The 19,320-nt window shown below is 36.0% G+C and overlaps 2 protein-coding genes across 5 annotated transcripts in view; one reads left to right on the forward strand and one right to left on the reverse strand.

The window, feature by feature from the left end:
- Positions 1 to 19,320, reverse strand: part of MACROD2 (mono-ADP ribosylhydrolase 2) — a 1,527,488-nt gene that overhangs the window by 1,371,043 nt on the left and 137,125 nt on the right. The gene's annotated exons all lie outside the window — the stretch shown is intronic.
- On the forward strand, positions 1,732 to 15,394 carry FLRT3 (fibronectin leucine rich transmembrane protein 3). The gene is made up of 3 exons (XM_053284571.1): positions 1,732 to 1,962; positions 9,448 to 10,214; positions 12,051 to 15,394. The coding sequence occupies exon 3, from the start codon at positions 12,103 to 12,105 to the stop codon at positions 14,050 to 14,052; it is 1,950 nt and encodes a 649-aa protein (XP_053140546.1). The 5' UTR covers positions 1,732 to 1,962; positions 9,448 to 10,214; positions 12,051 to 12,102; the 3' UTR covers positions 14,053 to 15,394.

The following is a 19,320-nucleotide window of genomic DNA, read 5'->3' on the forward strand; positions in this document are numbered from 1 at the left end:
TACAGGGAGAATCTTATGTAGCATTTTCAAAAACCTTTTAGTATTCTGTGGTGGCGGTGACCTGGTAAAATCTAATTATTTCTCTAGGACCCTTTGGAATTGTTCAAGAAGATTTGTTACAGTTTCTAGCTGATGCATTAAGCACTTGGCTAGGCTTCACAGGCTGAGATAGCTGAATGTGCATTCTGCATATCTTTTATGAACTTTTCACTGATACATGTATAGGCATTCTATAACCTGCACCACAACCTGTTGGATTGTTTAAATGGACTAGATTACAGATCTTTAAAAACAGTGAAAAAAGTATTCGCAGAATGAAAACTGCACCAAAGCAACCTACTGAATGAACATGATTAATCCAAACTAGTAATCTGTCTATCCCACTGAGACAAATGCATAACGACACTCTAGAAAAAAAGGTTAAATGTTTCCACCTTTTTTATCCTTCAATTTCTTAAGTTCCTAATGATTTCCATAGCCACAGACTTTTAAATGACCAGCTCTCTTATGAACTTAATTGAGCTTGGCCTTTTTGTCTTCTGATGCCAACAAAAAGTGCAATCAGTGAACAAGTGAGGTCAGCACAGTTCTTATCAGGTGCTCACTTTAAGCACTAAGTCTTGTTCCACAGTGCACAACACCAAACTACTATACCCAAGTAACATAGGGAATAGAAACAAAATGAAGCTAATGAAAGGAATGCAACCAAATACTTGTGACAAGGAATTTAGATGCTGGGAAATATTGTACGGACCAAACTTCAGTTAATAAAGCACGGGTTTAAAAAAATGACTTGCAATAAAAAGGCACCAGATATTTTCAAGTTATCTTATCAGTGAAATACACAGACCTGAGTATCTACAATGTATTATCTAGTCTCATGAGATTGTGCTATCACAGGGCCTGCAAGCCACAGACTGCTGCTCATACAAAAACAATACCTTCAACTTCTCTGGTAAAAACACAAAGGAGGGTATCGGTGACTGCTACACATATGAAGGAAATATTCATAACTGAAAGCAGACTTAACTCACAATTATCTTAGAAAGCAAATTATTAAATTATTGGTTCATAATTTTTAAAATTAAACATTCTCCCATATATTCCTTGAGCAATTTACTGCTCCAAGTGCCCCATTTTAAATAAAAACAGAACAAAGGAACAAAAACTCATTATCCAAACTGCACATTAGTTTCTACCTGGGAATTATGTGCTTTGTAAGAGACTCATTTCCTCTGCTACAATTGCAGGTTAAATGCTGGATATTAAAACTACTTTTAGAATCTCCAGTGCGTCTCATATTAACACCAAAACAATAGATTTCTGCCATTTCATTAAAGGCGTCAAAACAAAGATTATCACTATAAGAGTTATTTAAAAGTGTTTGCTGATAAGTTATGTAATATGCAAAATTAAAAATTGTGCATGTATTTTGCACAACTGTTTTCATACCCCATCTGTAAATATAAACGTTGCCAAAAAGTACTTGATTTGAAGATGACTGGAATGTTTTAGGCATGTTTCTGAATCTAGTGACCAGTAATACAGCACAGCCGTGGTTTTGGCAGGCAAGCCTGGATTTGCTTCTCCAACGCCCTCTGGTGTCTGCAATGTACACTTTTGACAGCCTGCTTATCCAGTTTCTTGACTGAAGGAGAGCCAAAGACCTGCCCATTTATGACATCACCTCTTTATTCAACCACTGCTAGGTGAAAGCTTTAACTTCAGACTTGGAGGTGGGCTGCATGCACGTAACTGGAATGCTTTGCTTTCTCCCTCACTCCTCCTCGGTGAGGGAGAAGTGATCTGACACAGTGAAAGCTCCTACAATAGCTGCTGCTGCTTCTTCCGCTGCCTGTCCGTGGGATCTGAAGCGGAGGGCTTTTATAACATTAGTGGAATTACAGCTGTTCTGCATTTATAAATGGAATGTCTTTATATCTTTTCTACTTCCGTCTACTGGTAAGTATTTTAATAGCTTTCTTCTTATTTGCATATAAAAATAGGATCTTTCTATTCCCACCAAGACATACAATTCAGCAAAGTGGAGGGAGGAAGAGAACAAGGGATAAGGGAGATGTAAGAACTGTATTTAAATCTACAATGGCATGCAATAGTAGTATTATTAACTATATAAGCAGGGTGAGCTTTTTAAAAAGCAATTGATAGTTTAAAAAAAACCCAACCAAACCACAAAGTGTCCAAACTATTGCTCTTCTTTATAAGCATAAAGCATAAATAATAAATGAGCAAATGGCAGACTTTGGTATTGTGCTCTAGTGAAATGCTAGAGAGCACACCAAAATCCAAGCTGCACGTTTTCCAGTGTGGCCAGTGCTGCATAAGTGGCATGCTCCCATAATACTCATTTTTACAGCTAGGAAAAGAGATCTATAATCCCTCAGAAAATGAGTGTTCCATCCAGGAACAACATCATAGTCTACTTGGAAGAACTTTTACAATTATTTGGAAAGAACAAACAAACAGCTACACCTAGGTTTTAAAGATTGCATTACTGTTCTCTATGTCTAATACTGAAGCCTGTTTGATGCAACTTAGCATGTAAGTTTGTAGTATATATACTGTACACATATACTCTCCACATACAATGTTCTTTCTTCAATTTAATGCTTGGTCAATTACAGTATGTGATCTCATAATAAGCCAATAATCTAGTGAGCCAAACTAACAGACTGAAGCATCAAAACAGAGGGGTCATGCAAGCAGTGGGACAGAGACTGCCATACTGAATGTTTAAAACAATCATTTGTGGCTATATTGTATGTGGAAGGGTTTGAAATATGTTATTTTTTTCCCTTTTGAAACCCATTGTCTCAATGATTTAAGCTCATGTGTGTCTACATACATATATATGTACAATGTTTGACAAAACACTGCATAGCAAAGAAACCTCTAGAGCAAGCATGCAAAACAAAATGGTTCCAAGTACTCTAAGAATGCAACAGGCCTTGGTTTTCTTAATTGCAATTACAAAGAGCAAGAAGAAAAGCAAGATCTAGATAGTTGCAGAATATTGGTTCCTAAAAGAAACTATATAGAAACAATCTAGTTTTCAACAGCCTTCCCCCACATTGAATGAATATTAGCGTTCATAATAAATTGCCCAGTATCTCAGCTTATTACTGCCTATGAAAAAGTTGGTTTTTTGACAAGGTATATAGGGCCTAATTATTATTATTCCACATATTTTATGCGACGACTGCTTTATATGCATATAAATTACAACGTTTTCCCCCCTCTGTAGGGCTTATCAACTTAGATCTGTTCAAGGGTTGTAATGTTCAGAACAAAGTAATATTAAAATATTTAAAAAGCACTGTCCACTTAACACAAATGACAATTATATTTTCACTTTCAGAAACTAAAATTAAATCAGTAGTTGAAGATCTGGATTAAGTGTTTTGTTTAAACTGTAACTTTGTGATTGTGGGAATTATTGTAGTCACAAAGTTCTTGTAAGTAATGCGAGTAAAGTACAGTGTGCATTGAACCACATGTAAGGCATTATCTATAGGTAATAATTTAATTGATTTTGTGAAAATATTAGTAAGAAGACTGAGGGGTGTGTGTGTGTCACACACAAACTGCTGTGTACATGCCTTTCAATAAACTTTAATTAAATTGAAGATCACATGCACAATTAAATTTACTTCCACATACAATTATTCTAACTAATAGTGAATGCTTACTTAAATAAGAAATCACATAATAAATCACAGCCCCTTACTGCTAAGTGAAACAAGTTTGGAAAAGTTTAATTGAAATAGGGAATTTGTTGGACAGATTATTAATTTATCTGTAGCTCTGTTACCAGTGGGATGCTATTATCCCCAAGGACTGTCACATTTATAGTATTACTGTTAACCCATTGGACGTATTTACAAATACTTTACCTGGGTAAAAAATGTAATCATTTTAAAGGACAGATATGTTGCATTGAAGGCAGGTTACTATGTATTTTTCTTGGCAATATGTGCTCTTTATGCTTCCTTCCTTACCTCTGACTAGAGTAGTCAACACATTCAGATACCAGATTTAAGAGCACAAGAGTCACAGGATTCATATATTACGAAGAAATAGAATTTCCTCAGTATTCATTTAACTGTCAGTAATTATTCACCATTTATAAGCATCCTTCCACTCAAAGATGCTTTCCAGTTCTGTGGCCACCTTCTTAAATGAAATCTTACTTATATATTACTAAAGAGATCTTCAAGTTACATTTAATGTAAGAGCACATTCTTCCTAAAAACAAGTTTAAAAGAATAAAATCACTATTAAAAGTAAATTTTTGTTGCACTATGAATTCCCTCCCCCTTGGAATCCTCCACTGAAAGCCTCTGTGATTAAAGCAGCGGAACCGGACAGCAGCATAAAAAAAATAATCAGACTTGCTGCTGTGAAGAGATTACTTGCAGTGTGTACTACCCCCCAGTGGGCAGAATTTCTCTACTAAAGTGAAAGCAGTCCTAGCCTTCAGAAATAAAGCAAGAACTTGTATCTGACTTTATACTATATTTTTGCATCTTTGTGGAGGTGGGTTCCCCCTAAAATTGAAATGAATAATACAAGGCAAAACAAGTTACTACAATATTGTACTTGGAAAAAATAAATGAATGAATTATGAAGTGCCAGCAAAGTAGATTTTTGTTTTGTAGCAGATGAGAGTCCTGACACTTATTTCAATTGTATAAGGATCTGATTATAGAATATATCAAAGACTTCTATGACATATTGAAATGAAAATGCATTCCATTGATTTCAAATAAATAAGCTCAGGAACACAATCCAAGTAGCTAGACAGTTCAAACAGCACATTTCAGGATGAAAAAGTGATGTGAACATACATTTATCTGTAATTTAACTTATTGTCAAGAATCAGCAGTTAAATATATAATACAATCAGTTAGTATTAATGTAAAAGTTATCATTTACAAAAGTAAGAACCATAATCTGAGTAGAAATGGTTGTTATCCCCAACTATGAGAAGATGGGAAAGATGAAATACATGCAAGTATACACAGTCCGTGCTTGTGCAAAGGGTCAGGAGAGCATTAAGGCCTACTCCAGGTACACTTTAGTAAAATCTGTCAAAGCAAAGATTGATCTTTCTTTTAAACAATCACAGCAATTGCTTTCTAAATTTGTGGTAACTTTAACCATAGTAACTTTGTAAAGGTAATCTTTTTGACATAGGTGTAATCTATGCACCCTTACCTGGGACCACTGAACCCAGAAGGACTTACGTCTGAGTAAACATGCATATGATTGATTTGTATAGCTTCAGTCCTCAACTACTAATTTGCAAGTAAATCCCATTGAAATCAATAGTACAGCAGTTCCTTCCAAATAAAGTCAGGACCAGGCTACAGGTTTGATTTTGTTCCCTACAACACATGAACAATTAGTGTTTTACTATTTAACAAACTGTATATGGTTTGCAAAAATTAAGAGCTTGGCCTTTGTGCTCCTTACAGCCAATTAAAAAGTTAATTACCTATTTTCTCATCTGGGTGTTTTGTTTTTAAAGTGTGAGTTAAATTTTCACTGAATAACTAAATTGTTTTTATTTATCAGAAATGAAGTCTTTCATACATTTCACACAAGTCAAACTTACTATGTCAACTCATATTTGTTTAGTTTACAGAACCATAAAATAACACTCATGAGAAAACTGTTTATTCCAGTAATTATGGTTAATGTAACTAACTTTTCAAAGAAAAACTGGAAGCATGTCTTGAAGCCAAAGAAAATGTTGCTGAATGAAGTGGGGAGGGGAGAATAATACTCAGAAGCCTAATTCCCAACAAAGCTTTACATTCTTTAACCCTTGGGAAGATATTTTAAGCTGCTTCTGCTTGCCTAACACAAAACAAAAGAATGGGGCACCTTCCTGAAATACTATGCTCATGAAAATTGTAGCTACTAGATGGGGTGCTTAGAAAGCATTTTGCTGTCACTATCAACTAACCCTGAGTAGTACACTTAAGAAAACAATGTCATACACTTTGTTTTCAATACAGCTGAGTCATGTTTGACCAAAATAATATTGCAAAGGTTTTTAACAGCAACTAAAGCCTACTTGAAATACCCATGTTTGTAGTAAGAATGATAGAAATCCATGCAGTAATCTTAACACATTTGAACACTTTATATGAGCAGACACTTTCTTCAATCCGTAGAGGGCACTATGAAATAAATCAAATGTCTATGCAAAACCAAAATCGCTGAACAATCAGTTTTGTACAGCAAAGCTGAATTAATTCTAGATGTCATGCTGCTGACATTTATAGCCTAAAGAGATATATTTGAATTGGTAAAACACAATTGAGAATGGCTTCTAGAATGAAACCATAGTCTTTTACATCAACATCTCACCATTGCATCACGCATTCTATCATCTACAATTTAGAAAAACATTGGGATAAGAACAATATCTAACTGACCCACTTCATTGTAGTACAAAAAGCAGAGTTTGAATTGCTAAGTAGGATTCCTCTGCCATGATGTTTTTAGAAATACATCTTTAAAAGCATGTATGGCACAAAGGTTCCTTTTGTACAGTGCTGCTTTTTCAATTTAGTTATAAAGTTGCAGTAAAGTTTCTGATACACTATAGTGAATTTTATAACTGTACAGCTAAACATTCTGCTAATCAACTTGATTAGAAATTGAGCATCCTACAAATCTGGATTTCTCCCCCAGAGTTTTCAAGCAAGACACTATAGAGAAAGGATAAAAATTAGTACATCATTATTAAAGGTACACTTATGAACCAGGACTTTCCCCACTCTCTTCTTGTTTTGTTCAGAATCAGTATTATCTTTCAAAAGCATGAGTCCATGAAGCTCCAGACTTGATTATGTGAAAACCTGACTACACTGTCTCTGAACAGTGGGGGACATTTCTCTTTTCATCTTGCAAACTCAGCTATAATGACTTGATGTCAGGAAATATGTAAAGACAGTTCAGAGAAAAAGGAAGGTTGGGCAAGGCAGCAGGATGGTGGGCAGATCACTGCTGCCTTTATTATGCGAACACATTGTTTTCAGCACTGTTTTGGAATATAAAAGGGAAGTGCAAGAAATACTAAAAACTGTTCTTCCTTCTAACTGAAAAAATGGGGTGGGGCATGAGGCTTCATCCACATGTTGGAAAGTCTCCCCCCACCAAAAAAAACACCTCCTGCTTTATTTAATTGTAGTTTTTGAGTGGAATGATCTAACAAACTCCAAGGATGTAATAGAGCTTCAGTGCTTTCATTTTAATCCAACATTACTGCTAATACAGTATAGGCAATAAGTGATGGCTTGAATATAAAATAGTACAAAAAGATAAGCATTTTAAATTTCTGCAAATTAAATGGAGTTTTCTATTCCCAGAAACAAGTGCAGTGCTTTCCTTGCTCTAGGCAAAATGTGTATAGATATGCTATAAATTTCATTTCCACTTTAAAACCAATGTTCCCCAATAACTGTAGTAATCAAAATCCACTGTCTTTAATTAATGACTAAGTACCTTTAACTTTTCATTGCTACAGACCTGACTTCTAAATAAACTTTCCTGCCATATTAAACTCCTTACTGTCCTTGCTTCAGATTACCTTTCCATTAACCAAGCTGAATACAAAGATCCATAGTAATGTTTCTCCCACAGTGCTGGTTAACCAATGTAGATTGCAAAGTTTAAAGACAGATTATAAACTTCACAACCTCATGGTTTCCCCAACAGTTAGAACAGCAGCTGAACAAATAAAGCAGCTTGTTAATTACATAGCTAGAGTCTGCTAGTAACTTGACAGGCTTTTTAAAGATTTATTTCTTTATTTCATTTCAAGGTAATTGTGCTAAGCAACCAGCTACTATCACTAGTTCTTCAGAAAACAGCCTCTTGTTTCAATGCCATATTTTTAATGCATCTGAATGATAAAGAATCTGCTTCTCTCAAGGACTTGCTTTCATCATTGACAAATACTGAAATTCTAGGTAAACACACACCTTAGAATTCATATGAAATATTTAACAAGATTTCATGTTATGATCTAAATAGTTTACATTAATTTTCACAAATAAAATATTCTATCTTTACTGCAGCTAAAAGGATACCTTGCCAATACTAAGCATAACAAGTCCACAGTAATAGGGCTGAGTTACAAAAGGTAACAATAAAGGAAACTAGTTAAAAGATTTGAGTGGTGGCATTCTAAAATATGCTTTCTGCCTGTACAGCCACCAATTAAAACTCTGTAGATTTTCATAATTTATTTTTTGGAAGTAGAAGTTCATGGCTGATTAAAACGGAAAGAAGCATATTGCAGAGTGAAAGGTGATCCTAAGCATGCTTACTCTGTCTTCAGATGAAGGGCAGTATAAATCTAAACAATAAATAACTCTTACTATATTCAGTAGAACTTAATCCCTAACAAATACATTTCAGATTACAACCTTAGGTTGCTATCTATCCATTTTCCTGGGAGCGAGCCCCATTAGATTTACTTTTCAATAAACATGCATAGGATTGCACTGTAAATCATATTTTCAGGGTTAAGATTTCTAAAGTAACAGCTAGTTATCTGCATGTGGACAAAACAACTTCATTAACCTTTTAAAGCCTCTATAATTACTGCTGTGCAGCATAGCCTTGCTAGGTAATCTAAATGCAGTGTGTGTGTGTGTGTGTAGAAGAAGAATGTTTAAAGAGTCAGAATAAGAGGTTTTCCTCCAAAAAGGCAAATCTTTTCAACAGACACACCACAGCAATGGAACTACAACAAAACAGTGACAGTACAAGTCCAAAATTATTCTTCCATTGTCAGGATAACAAATGCACTATTATAGCTTCAATTTTCAACCTAACAGTACATTTTTGAAATGTGCACGTCTATAATTACCTCTCTCTGCCTGCATTTGGGTACACAGCACAGTAGATTTGTAAGGAATTGAGAACTAAAGTCACTAACAGAATAATGTGCATTATTGGCCTACTTGTTATACTGAATAGAATATACTGAATAAACAAAAGATACTGAATATAACCTTTGCTATTTTGTTTTAAATTATAGTTGACTGCTGTGTTTCTTAAAAAAGAAAGCAGAAAACAGTAGTATGTGTGCTATCCAGTGAAGCTGGGCCTCTGTCTGTAATACAAAGAGTTATGTGTCAGACTTGCAAAATAGTTTCTCCTTGGTCTGTTGATCAAAGCTGACTTCCATTGCTATTTTGTTTAGATTGACTTAATGCAATAGCTGAATACAGAAAGTAGCATATCTGATTCTGAAACTTCAAATTTTTGTTCAATTATCTCTCCCATAATAAGGCTTTATTATGTAAATTCCAAGTAGAGAAAGGTATGTATTAGACATTTCATCATCTCTTCTTGGTAACAATTAATTCCAATTTTTTTATTTTTATTTTTTTTCTTTCACAGGAAATGAAGTGATTGAGTGAAATTTCAAAAGGGAATTCCTCTGAGCTTAGCATATTTCTGTTTCTTCAAGAAGAAAATCTTCTTTATTAAAACACAAAAGCACATCTAAGACAAGTGAGCACTTGCATTTACAGACAGAATGAGAAAATATTTTGAGATGAACATTCTGATCAAGTACTAAGTGAATGGACCAGCCCAGCAGGCATGGATTTATCAAGATACATCTACTTTTCAAAGTTAATAATTGGATGATTTTGGACAAAGTTCATGTTCCTCAATCTACTGAAGAAACCATCATAATTCAAAGCCTAGCATCATGAATGGTTTTGAACACATGGAGCTGAAGTTACTATCTCTAGTCATGACACCATGTAGAAGAGTTCCTAAGAATTACAAAGAAAGCAATTTTTTTTAAGGGCATTAAAACTAGACAAAAGAGGTTCTTCACAAAGAGACTTTAAAAAAAACAGAAGAGAAACTCCCACCCTCTTCTTCAAAGTCTCATTCCTGCAGAGTAAAGGAATCTGAAGCTTTTATCCTTAACAACTCGATGTGCTTATATACCTTGATAAAACTTTATGGGAATGTTCACTAAATATAGTGGGGATCACCAGAAAGATATTCTACCCAGAAGGATCACTTGAGTTTCTACTGTTAAGGAAGTACAGCTACATGAGCAAAAGCATACACTTCTACCCACTCTTGGAAAATTGTATGCTCACTGGATCTTAGCAAGCACAAACGTTTGCCTTGCATATTTAAATAAGGTAGGATCAACAGTACATTATTTCCCCACTTAGAACAGTAAAATGCAGCATGTTATGAGGGAAACCCATGAAAACAATAATGCTCAAGCAACATAAGAGAATTTAAAATTAAGAAAGTAACATTTCAGTTGAGCATAGAAGCAACAGTCAACTGAGTCCAGAGTCCACTATAAAACTTACATAAATAAGCACGGAAGTTATCTGTTTATTTAGCTAACCCTTCCTACTAATGAACCACTATTGTTCCAAAAGCAAGATGAGGTTTTTTAAAAATTGTATACCAGTTTTCTTTGTTAAACAAATGATACAATTTAAACAAATTATTTTAGTTGTTCCTTTTTAATATTACAAGCATGATAAAAGAAAAAATATATTACAACTTATAAAACATACAATTATTCATATTATTTAGTCTATAAGACTAAAGAAAATCATTGGTATCCTGGATCCTTAGAGAGCCAATACAACACCGAAATAATGAGACTTACATTTAGATAGAATCTATCTACTGTTTCAGGACTAGGACAAAAGACTGAAGAAAATATGTTTTGTGTGATGCTCATACATCCACCTCTCCAATACTGGTAAATGTATAACATTGTTGAAATCGCAAATTCTGTACTATATTCACTAAAGTAGTATTAATATGTGTATGCTGTGTATGATATTTATATAAGGTCTGGGCTTAGTTCCTCAGTTGCATCTCCAACCAACTGAACAGGCTGTTGAACTTATTTTTGTTCATTATTGTTCATTACCGTATTTTACGGAGTATTAGATACACTTTTTCCCTCGAAAAATATCCGCCCAAATTCAGGTGCGTCTTATACTCCGATTCAAAATGGCGGCCGTCGCTGTGTGTGCCCGCACGCGCCGCGGCGGCCCTTCTTCGAGGTGCCCGCTCCCGCAGTGGGGAGCATCACCGTGGATGGCCCTTCACCTGGGGGGTATGCAGTGGTCCTGGGCATGCTTGGTGGTCCTTCCGAGGACGAGGTGGTCCTTCTGAGGCATGCTTGGCAGCGGCCGCGCTCGCAGCGGAGCAGTCCGCTTTCGCCGTTTGCGCCCTAGCTTTCTCTGTTCTGGGCCTAAGGCCCTGAAAACAAGGCACTCTGCTCTGCTCCATGGCAGAAGGAGGGAAAGGACAGAGCGGGGCACGGTGGGAGGGCTTGGAGGGGATATGGAGGCAAGAGGAGAAGGAAAGCTCGAAAACTCTGAAAAACTGGATTAAAATTAAGGTGCATCTTATAGTCCGTAGCGTCTTATAGTCCGTAAAATACGGTATTAGATAGCATGTGGTTTTAATTACTCAGAATATTCACACTTTTAAAAACTCAATGGTTTCTGGCCACAGAGAGTTTGAACTTAACTATAAACTTCACTATCATAATATGTTGATGTTCAGATAATTTGGATCCAATTCTCTCTCCATATTACAAGTGCAAGGCAAAAACTACAGTCCAGAGGGTGGGGAACTGTGTGGGGAACTGTTCACATGTAGCAGTTCATAATGTGAACTGTTCACATTATCTGTGGTTCACATGCAGCTGGCTTCTGAAGCTCTTCCTCCTGAAAAAGAGTTGATGTGCCAGAGCAACAAGCTGCTCCCCAAAATCTGGGGATTTTCAGAAGCAGCCTCTGGTAAAATGAAGCAGGTGGATATATATATAAAAAAGAGGGGGAGATAATTTCTGGTGTATATCCACAAGCACCATGGACAAAGGGAGTAATGAACACACACACAAAAAACATTTGTAAATTCAGCAAAAAATATTTTAGATTTACTCTAATTTCAAAATTATACTTTCTAGTATTAATCTTTCTAATTTCTTTTTCTAGGTTGCTGAAAACCAAACACTAGTCTGTCTGCAGATCTCACTGCAACTTGACCATGATCAGCATAACCTGGAACTTCATCCTAATTTGGACAAAGATAGGGCTGTTGCTCAAAATGGCACCTCACTCAGTCAGTGCCAAGTCATGCCCTTCAGTGTGCCGCTGTGACGCAGGTTTCATTTACTGCAACGATCGTGATTTGACATCAATTCCAACGGGGATTCCAGAGGATGCTACAACTCTTTACCTTCAGAACAATCAAATAAATAATGCAGGAATTCCTTCTGAGCTAAAAACCTTAGTCAAAGTGGAGCGAATTTATTTATACCACAACAGCTTGGACGAATTCCCTACTAACCTCCCAAAGTATGTCAAAGAACTGCATTTGCAGGAAAATAACATAAGGACAATTACTTATGATTCACTTTCACAAATTCCTTATCTGGAAGAACTGCATTTGGATGATAATTCTGTTTCTGCAGTTAGTATTGAAGATGGAGCCTTCCGGGATAATATCTATCTCAGACTTCTTTTTCTTTCTCGAAATCACCTTAGCACCATTCCCTGGGGCTTGCCTAAAACAATAGAAGAGCTACGCTTGGATGATAATCGTATTTCTACAATTTCAGAGCTGTCCCTTCAAGACCTTACAAATCTTAAACGTCTAGTTTTAGATGGAAATCTCTTAAGCAATCATGGATTAGGAGAGCAAGTTTTCATGAACCTAGTCAATCTAACAGAACTCTCATTGGTCCGTAATTCCCTCACAGCAGCTCCAATAAATTTGCCAGGCACAAATCTGAGAAAGCTTTATCTGCAAGAAAACCACATAAATCATGTATCAGCCAATGCTTTTGCATACCTACGGCAGTTGTATCGACTAGATATGTCCAATAACAATCTCAGTAATTTACCTCAGGGTGTCTTTGATGACCTGGACAATATAACTCAGTTGTTTCTTCGCAACAACCCCTGGCACTGTGGGTGCAAAATGAAATGGGTCCGTGACTGGTTGCAGACACTGCCTGCCAAAGTGAATGTGCGTGGACTGATGTGCCAAGCACCAGAAAAAGTGCGTGGGATGGCTATCAAGGACCTTAATGCCGAGCTCTTTGATTGCAAAAATGAGGATATTGTAAGCACTGTTGAAATTACTGCTTCAATACCAAACACTTTATATCCTGTGCAAGGACACTGGCCAGTTTCTGTGACCAAACCACCTGAAATAAAGACGCCTAATCTGCGTAAGAACTACAGAACAACTGCTACTCCAGTGCAGGAAGTCATTACCATCGTTGTAAAGTCTGTCAGCACGGAGACTATTCATATTTCTTGGAAAGTTGCACTACCAATGACTGCTTTAAGACTCAGTTGGCTCAAGATGGGTCACAGTCCTGCCTTTGGATCTATAACTGAAACAATTGTTACAGGAGACCGGAATGACTATCTGCTTACAGCTCTTGAGCCAGACTCACCATACCGTGTATGCATGGTTCCCATGGAAACCAGTAACCTCTATCTGTCTGATGAAACCCCTGTTTGCATAGAGACTGAAACGGCGCCCCTTAAAATGTACAATCCTACAACAACCCTAAACCATGAACAAGAGAAAGAACCATTCAAAAATTCTAATTTGCCCTTAGCTGCCATCATAGGGGGTGCTGTGGCACTAGTAGCTATAGCATTGCTTGCTTTAGTCTGCTGGTATGTCCATAGGAATGGGTCCTTGTTCTCAAGAAACTGTACATACAGCAAAGGACGAAGGAGAAAAGATGATTATGCTGAAGCTGGAACTAAGAAGGACAATTCCATCCTAGAAATCAGGGAGACTTCATTTCAGATGATTTCTCTGAACAATGAACAAGTATCCAAGGAGGAGTTTGTAATACATACCATATTCCCACCTAATGGAATGAATCTGTATAAAAACAACCACAGTGAAAGCAGCAGTAACAGAAGCTACAGAGATAGTGGTATACCGGATTCAGATCACTCACATTCATGATACTAAAGAAAATGAAAGACTTTGGGTTGTTTTTTCTTACAAAGAAATTTGACTTTTAAAAGGTTGCTGGTCTACTGCAGAACACTGGATTAAGAGACTGAATAAGCAATGTATTGTACATTTGCCATATAATTTATATTTAAGAACTTTTTATTAAAAGTTTAAAATTTCAGGTTACTGCTGCGATTAATGTAGCAAGGATGTCTGAAAACAATTCTATATTTTAGTACTTTTTAGTAATTTGTACTGTATTTTCCTTGCTAATATTGAAATTACAGACCATTTAACTTTTGTGTTCTACTGAGTAAGATGACTTGTTGACTGTGAAAGTGAATTCTCTTGCTGTGTTGAACAATCAGGACTTTGCATACATTTGAGATCCTTGTAAGTATAAGCACAGGCCATTATCACTTTGGTATTCAGAAAAGGTTATAAACCTGGCAAATCAAGGATATTCAGAAGTGGCTGCAAAATTGATCAAATTATAATCCTGGGTATATTAAACCTATAAAAAGACTAAAATTTAGTAAGCCAGATATGTGAAGTAGTGGGCAATAAAGATGAAGTGTGCCGTTGAGTCGGTGTTGACTCCTGGCAACTACAGAGCCCTTTGGTTGTTTTTGGTAGAATACAGGACGGGTTTACCATTGCCTCCTCCTACTGCACCATACCGGTCATTATATAACAATTTTTATGAGTAAAACTAGTATCTGTCAGAGACTGCAGCAGATGGCTGAAATCTAGACAAAAAGGCAGCTGAAATAAGAATGCAGGCAGACACTACTGCCCCAAATATCAAAAAGGAGGCTTAGTGTCTAATGGTTAGTTGTGTTTTTATGGAAAGCAGGAAATCTAAGACTTTCCTAAACAAGTGTGTCCAAAACTTTAAAAACAACCACCCAACTACACTATATGAGAACTTGCATAATAAGAATGAGGTGTGTGTTTTTTCCAATTATGAAAGCATTTGCTAAATATGTACTAAAAATATGACATATACTAAATCCACTTCTACTGCAGTCAAAAATATTGCCCATTACTGTCATGGTTAGCCAGAAATTACTGAAAAACCATAAAAGTGAAGATACTTTGATCTGGCTTTCTACTTAGTTGTGATCTATTTAATGTTTAATACCCAAGACACTTTGTTGCCATAACTATTTCCCCCCCAAATGAAAACCAAAGTGCATTGTACGCCCTTTGGCCAGTCTTGTATGTGCCTTGATAAAAAGTTACATGTGTTCCACTTTTAACTAGGAACAAACTTTTCACACACATACACTTAATTATGGAACAATATTGGTCTTAATGCTGAATAAAATACAAAATGAAGTACAGGTAACTAAGGCTCTTCTTATCCTCTATAAAAACTGTTGTATAACCAAGTATGTTCAAGTATGTTCTTTGTTTTTGCACTGAACACATTTCAGAGAAACGAAGTGTGACCAAGCACAAACTGGAATTGCTTACAGATTCACCAGCAGCATAGTATTTGACAGGATCTCCCCCATGCAGTCAGGGCAGAATGGAGGCAGGCTAAATAAATAAGCCTCTGTACATAAACATGAGCACTGTAGTTTGCTTTCTCAACAAAAAACAGGAGTAAAACTGATATGTACAGGATAGTATTGATTTGATAATGTCATATGAAACTGTAACTGGATCGCTCTCTTCTACAATGGTGTCATCTTTCCACAATGGTTTACACAGTTGTGCTTTGGGAGCGATAAGTAACAGAATATCAACCCTTTTGGGGGGAGGGGGTGAAGGAGTGAAGGTGAGACCTAGTCACCAAAACAGCATACTCCATTCATACAGGGAAGCCATACAATGGCAGCAAAAAAGACCTGGATCATCCTTTCTTGATTTAAAAAATAAGACTACAATACTTGGTTCTACAGATACATTTTGTCAATCTGTTTTCATATTTATTTTATCTGATTCATAAGTCACTTCTTCATGGTTTCCAGCAATTCCCAGCACAAAAGAGACTTCAATTCTTATTGCTTCCACCTATTGTTTTCATTAACATATATAAAGAACGTGTAATAGATTTTTATACCCATTAAACTGCAGCCTGTTCCCAGAACTTGGAAAGTACCATACAAGTTAAGAATTTTTTGAACTGTTGTTCAAGGTCAGCAATTTATAAGAAAAGAGTAAGGTGAAGGAGCCTACCTGCTGTTTCAATACTAATTGCTTAGTAACTCTACAAGCCAATACTCGTAGACAAAGAAGTTGTCTGATGCTGCAGTAATTGGCCATGATCACAAGTATAATGCCCCATCCCAAAATGTTACTTAAAAGATGGAAGGGGTACAAGATTAAAAGACATATCCTATACTTGTCCCTCATGTTTATGCCACACTATCCACCATTATCTCAATTCAAAACAGTTTATATAAAATGTATATTATTAAGAAAAATTGCTGCAGGATATCCATTACAACAAAATAGTACTATACTGGTTCCAAAGACCAACATATATGCATTTTAACAGTTCCTAGACTAGATGCAAATAATCAGCATAACATATATTCCTTTTTTCATTACTAGATGCATGGCAGTATTATTCCATGCTCTTGTCAGTTCCACAAAACCTTCCCAGTTGAGCCTCTATTTACCGCCACCACCTTTAGGTCCATAAAAGGAACCAGTATTTAGCAGAGCAGACTGTGTGTAGTAAAAGAGATATCTCTAAAACTTTCCCCACAGTAGTATCTGCCCATAAATCCAGAGCCAAATAAGGCAGAACGTAATGATGGTAAAAAAACACAATTTGCCAAATAATTACTTCAATAAGATAAAGTTTGACTGGGACCTATTTTGTCATCAGCTCAGTTCTGTAAAACTATTGTTTAAATCTCAAGTAGCAAAGTTGTAGGGTTTTTTGTTTGTTTTTTACTTCATGGAAATATATCCAGAAAGGCATACCAATAGTTCATCTTCTTGGGGTGTTTCCCCTCAGTTCCTCCAGTTAGCACATACATTTTGTACCTTCAAGGAACAAACCAATTACTTGGCATGAATAGAACTATTAACTACTGGTCTCTACCATCCCAAAAGTTCATATGGAGCTACCTTTTACTGTGGGAATAATTCTATAACATTGTTTTACTGTTTCTTAAAATAACCTGCAGAATTAGCCACTGAATTTTTTTTCTGTCTACCAATCCAAATTGGATCTTTCATCTCCAGCATTCATGCCTCCTACATTAAATTCCCTCAGTGTAGTAAAAGTGTAATAAAATAATCATGTGGTAATATTTACACAGTGAATATTATAGAAAGGCATCTTCATACTGTTAAGAAATTATATTCACCAGCAAACTACCAAAACTAGATTTAATTCTAGCATGTTACATTTTGAGGTTTTTATCATATGAAGTTAAAGCTTTTTTTCAATGACCTTTGTTAATGCACAATTGAAAGTTAAAATTTTAAAAACATTCAAAAGTTTAAAAACTTAAAAACTAAACCACAGTTGTAGCAAAACAGCAAACGTTTCAGTGTAAAACATCATCCTCAGTGCTATACAAAGGTGACCGAGTCTTGTTCTTATATACAACTTCCAAGTGTGGAAATGTGTATTTCATCGCCCTTATACTGTCTTATTCATATTAAGTTATTGTGCTATGCACCTTAATCATGTAACATGCAAAAGTGACATGTAATCTCACTTAGAAACATTGGAAGCTGCCATATACTGAATAAGACCATTGGTCCATCTAGATCAGTATTGTCTACTACATGGCAGCTTCTCCAAGGTTACAGGCAGGAGTATCTCATGAGCCCTATCTTGGAAATGCCAGGGAGGGAACTTGGAACCTTCTGCATGCAAGCATGCAGGTGCTCTTCCCAGAGTGGCCCCATCCCCTAATGGGAATATCTGACAGTGCTCACATGTAATCTGCTATTCAAATACCAACCTGGGCAGACTCTGCTTAGCAAAGGGGACAATTCATACTTGCTACCACAAAACCAGCTCTCTTCCCTTGAGAGGACTTCTATAACCAAACGTAATATGAGGATTTGTGTTGGGCCCTAGTAAAGATTCTCCATTAACTGAAAGGATTAAGAACTACTTCCATAATAATATAATGTGGGTGTTTGAAGTATAAATTATGTCTAAAACTATTATTCTGAATTGAGAAGGTCAGAGTAGCTCTCTCAGTTGATCCTGAATACACAAAAGTTGTATACATCATGATGCCATGATCTGAAATCACTCTTCTGCTGAACTGTCAGAATATCCAAAATCAATTTCTCTTGAACATAGATTATCAAACGTCTTTTCTTTTTCCAAATTGAGACTCAGGGCAATGACTGCAAATTACTAGTTATTCTGCAGCATGACATTTTGTTGGAAGTTACATAAATGGCACATTCTATAAAGTAAGACGATTATTTTGGATATTCCCTTTCCACTCTTGATAGCTGGTTCTATGCTAACAATTACTGTAAAATTCTACAAACTATGCTACGATCTGTAAAATTCTACTTCACAAATAGATTCATTTCTGTGTCTTAAAACATACTGCTAGCCTTTCCAGTCCAAAAGGGCAGATCATTATTTAGAAATGTCAAAGTAAAAAGTCAGTAGCATTTATAGTGCAAATAATAAAATACAGCTTTCTGAAGTATTTTAAATATGCTTATACACACAGACCTGCTGAAGTGTTTTTTAATGTAAAACTTAGTCTGTGGCAAGAATTCCAGACTAATTCCATGTTCCTAACAATTGTTTTTACACCAGTTTATAGCCCATACTGGAAGTAACAGAAACATGGTTTGGTGTTACATGAATGAAGTCCTGTACTTGCACACACTCTCCTCTCCTCGTGCACTTCACTTGAAGTCACTTTCCCTTTCACATCATCATTTGATTATGCATCCAAACCAGCAAACAATCATTTGGAGGGCTCACTCAAACCAGATGTTGCTAGTTTGAATACATCATCAAACTATGGTTTCTACAAAACTTAAAATAATTAGAAGGGGTTTTTAAGCGTGCATGGGAGCATGCAAGCATAGGATTCATTCATCTAATGCCAAACCACAGTGGCATTAAATATGAACTGAATAAGAAAAAGGTGATGGCAGTTTTTACTAGACTTTGTCACAGTAAGAAATATCAGTTTTAAGTGCTTATTACTTAAAAAAAACATACTTCTTAGTCAACATTCTATTTAGAACTGGAAAAGGATAACGTTATCTTTTTACACTCATAGTGGTACCATGTCTTTGTCCACCACCACACTCAATACA

The sequence above is a fragment of the Hemicordylus capensis genome, chromosome 1, assembly GCF_027244095.1.
Source record: "Hemicordylus capensis ecotype Gifberg chromosome 1, rHemCap1.1.pri, whole genome shotgun sequence".
Lineage (NCBI taxonomy): Eukaryota > Metazoa > Chordata > Lepidosauria > Squamata > Cordylidae > Hemicordylus > Hemicordylus capensis.